Source organism: Corvus brachyrhynchos, unplaced genomic scaffold, assembly GCF_000691975.1.
Source record: "Corvus brachyrhynchos isolate BGI_N302 unplaced genomic scaffold, ASM69197v1 scaffold30, whole genome shotgun sequence".
In the NCBI taxonomy this organism is placed as follows: Eukaryota; Metazoa; Chordata; class Aves; order Passeriformes; family Corvidae; genus Corvus; species Corvus brachyrhynchos.
This window is the reverse complement of record NW_008235742.1, coordinates 958195-961131: the sequence shown is the minus strand read 5'-3', so window position 1 is coordinate 961131 and position 2937 is coordinate 958195. Positions and strand designations below refer to the sequence as shown.

The following is a 2937-nucleotide window of genomic DNA, read 5'->3' as shown; positions in this document are numbered from 1 at the left end:
CGGCGATGGCATCCTGCCGGCGGGGGAGAAGGAGACGATGCAGAACCTCAACGACCGCCTGGCCGCCTACCTGGACAAGGTGCGAGCCCTGGAGGAGGCCAACACCGACCTGGAGGTCAAGATCAGGGAGTGGTACAAGAAGCAGGGACCTGGTCCTGACCGTGACTACAGCCCCTACTACAGGACTATCGAGGAGCTCAGGAACAAGGTAGGATGCTGGGATTAACGTGACATCTTCATCAAAGTCGCTTGTAAAGAGATGACCTTGTTCCTAACAGCTAGAGGGAAGAGGATTATCAAATGGCAGGCAATTAGTCTGAAATGAAAACCAGAGCTTTGGAGTAACAGTCACTATGAGCAGCAGATCACTAGGCACCAGGACGGTGCTTCTATTGACTGTTCCAGTGTAGGGAGAAAGGTGGGGCAGGAAAGGAGTCAGACAGTGATTCAGGTTACCTGATGCTACTTGCTGCCACACTGTCACCTCCTGCCCCACTTGTGCCCCATAGTTGCTACCTGTTAGGCTCCTGATGGAGCTCTCAGCAGGCAGGGACTTGTCTCTTGGCCCTATTCACTGCTGAGTGATATGCAGATGAAGATGAATAGTCATTCTCACAAATATCCTACAAATCAGATTTTTTTTCCCTACCCTTCGAGGAGGCTAAAGGTAGAAGTTAAAATAGAAAGAAACTGTCCTATGGGATGGTTGTTCTTTGGGAGTTACAGACACAAGTCCAGTCCAGGGTTGGAACACATAGGGCTGTAGTAGGTGCTGAAATCAGGTGTGTGCCCTGCTCTAAAATGCAGCAGATGAAATCATGGCCAAGGTAATTTCTTTATTCTTAGCAGCTCCCTGGATGACTTTAGACCTTTGTCTAAAAGTCCTTTGGCCAAAACACCAGAATCTGCCCGCCCCACCCTGCCCCGCCATCCCTCAGCCCTCATCACTCATCCCAAGTGAGCTCAGGTTCACTGAGGGAATGAGGTGTGGGTGGTTGGGCAATGACATACCTGGTCTGTGAGAGTAAATTCCTGGGAAATGGGGCAGGGTCAGCCCCTGGGGGAAATCACATTCCTAAAATTTCTTGGCCTTCACCCTGGGGGAAAGGGCTTGCCTTGATGCAGGAAGCTCCTCTGCAGATTCCAGCACATCAGGGTGTTCTCTGATGGAGCACAGAAACATCTGGAGGCAGGAGCTGTCTCTGGATTTGAGTGATGAATTTCTGGGTCTCACAGAAACCCTCTGCTCCTGCTCCAGGGGGAGGCAGACCATTCCCTCCCTCTCCACCACAGCTAGGAAATGACCACATCAATATTCCTGGATTATTCTTTGCATATCCCTGAAGCAGGAGAACTCAGAGCTTTTCATTAGCTTGTGGCTACAGAAATTCCTGCTCACTAAATGGCCAATCATTTTCATAATCCCAGAGCAAATACTTGCACCTCAGGTGTAATTATGAAAGCCAAATGATGCAGGCATAAGGCACTCCTTCCTTCCTCAACCCTTTTTTCCTTCTTAGCTGGGCTGCTCCCATTCCCAAAGCCTGGAGTGCTGCCAGGGCTCAGCATGGTGTGAGCACCTGGAGATGCCAGCTGGGCAGGGCCATGTGCCCATGGCAGTGTTCTCAGAGGACTGAATCTGTGCTGATGGGAGATGTAAACGAGCACCCCATCTCTGCCTTTGCAGAGCCCGTGTGGAAATCCAGCCCCACGGGCAGGAGGCGCAGCGCTGCTCCAGCCCTTCTCTGGATGGGATCGCTTAGAGTGTTTGAAACAACTTTTTAACTCTTTCACTTATCCCCCATCAGATTCTTTCTGCAACTGTTGAAAATGCCAACATCGTCCTGCAGATCGACAATGCCAGGCTGGCAGCAGACGACTTCAGAACCAAGTGAGTCCAACACCTCTGAGAGCTTTTGTGGAAAAGGGAGAAAAGCCTGGCTGTTCAAGGCTTTTTTTTCCTGCACCTGGGGTTGCTCCCCTGGAGTGGGAAATTTGGGCACCGCACTGATATTTCTGCACTGTGAGAGCTGTGCACACACATTGAATTAAAGATTCCTGGGAGAAATACACTGAGCTGGGGAAGGAAAAGACAGGAAAAATGCTGTATCAGGTGGGTGTATGCAACTGTGTGTGTGTCCCCAGGTTTGAGTCGGAGCAGGCTCTGCGCATGAGCGTGGAGGCCGATATCAATGGGCTGCGCCGCGTCCTGGATGAGCTGACCCTGTCCAGAGCTGACCTGGAAATGCAGATCGAGAACCTGAAGGAGGAGCTGGCTTATCTGAAGAAGAACCACGAGGAGGTGAGCACGGAGTCAGGCTCAAATTGGGACCTACAAACGTTCCTTGTGCACCAGGGAAAGGGTCAGACCAAACGCACAGGAGTCTCTGCAATTAGGGCCATCAGGAGACGCTCAAGCAGGAAGGAGGAGAGAAATAATCCTTCAGACCTCCAGGAGATCTGTGGGGCTCCTGTGCTGGTTGCAAATAAGAAATTTCTCATGATGGGAAGATGCCAGGTCACTCTGACGTGTTGTGTCTCTTTTTGTGTCAGGAAATGACTGCCCTGCGCGGGCAGGTGGGTGGGGAGATCAGTGTGGAGATGGACGCTGCTCCTGGCATCGACCTCACCAAGATCCTGGCGGAGATGCGGGAGCAGTACGAGAGCCTGGCGGAGAAGAACCGCAGGGATGCCGAGCAGTGGTTCTTCAGCAAGGTGAGGAGCTGGTGGCAAGCAGCGGGCGCAGGGCAGGGGCTGTGCCCGCTGCTGGGGCTCTGAGGGCACGGCTTTGCCTCGCTGCAGACGGAAGAGCTGAACCGGGAGGTGGCCATCAACACGGAGCAGCTGCAGAGCGGCAAGACGGAGATCACGGAGCTGCGGCGCACGATCCAGAGCCTGGAGATCGACCTGCAGTCCCAGCTCAGCACGGTACGAGGG

At 53.0% G+C, this 2937-nt stretch overlaps 1 protein-coding gene across 1 annotated transcript in view; it reads left to right on the top strand.

Moving 5' to 3' along the window:
- Positions 1 to 6: 6 nt before the first annotated feature.
- The window catches only part of LOC103619073 (keratin, type I cytoskeletal 19), a 25376-nt gene continuing 22445 nt past the window's right edge, over positions 7 to 2937 (top strand). The window contains exons 1-5 of the mRNA XM_017738394.1: positions 7 to 208; positions 1809 to 1891; positions 2146 to 2302; positions 2554 to 2715; positions 2803 to 2928. Of these exons, the coding sequence (XP_017593883.1) occupies positions 38 to 208; positions 1809 to 1891; positions 2146 to 2302; positions 2554 to 2715; positions 2803 to 2928 (699 nt within the window). The 5' untranslated portion in view covers positions 7 to 37. The remainder of the gene's footprint in view (positions 209 to 1808; positions 1892 to 2145; positions 2303 to 2553; positions 2716 to 2802; positions 2929 to 2937) is intronic.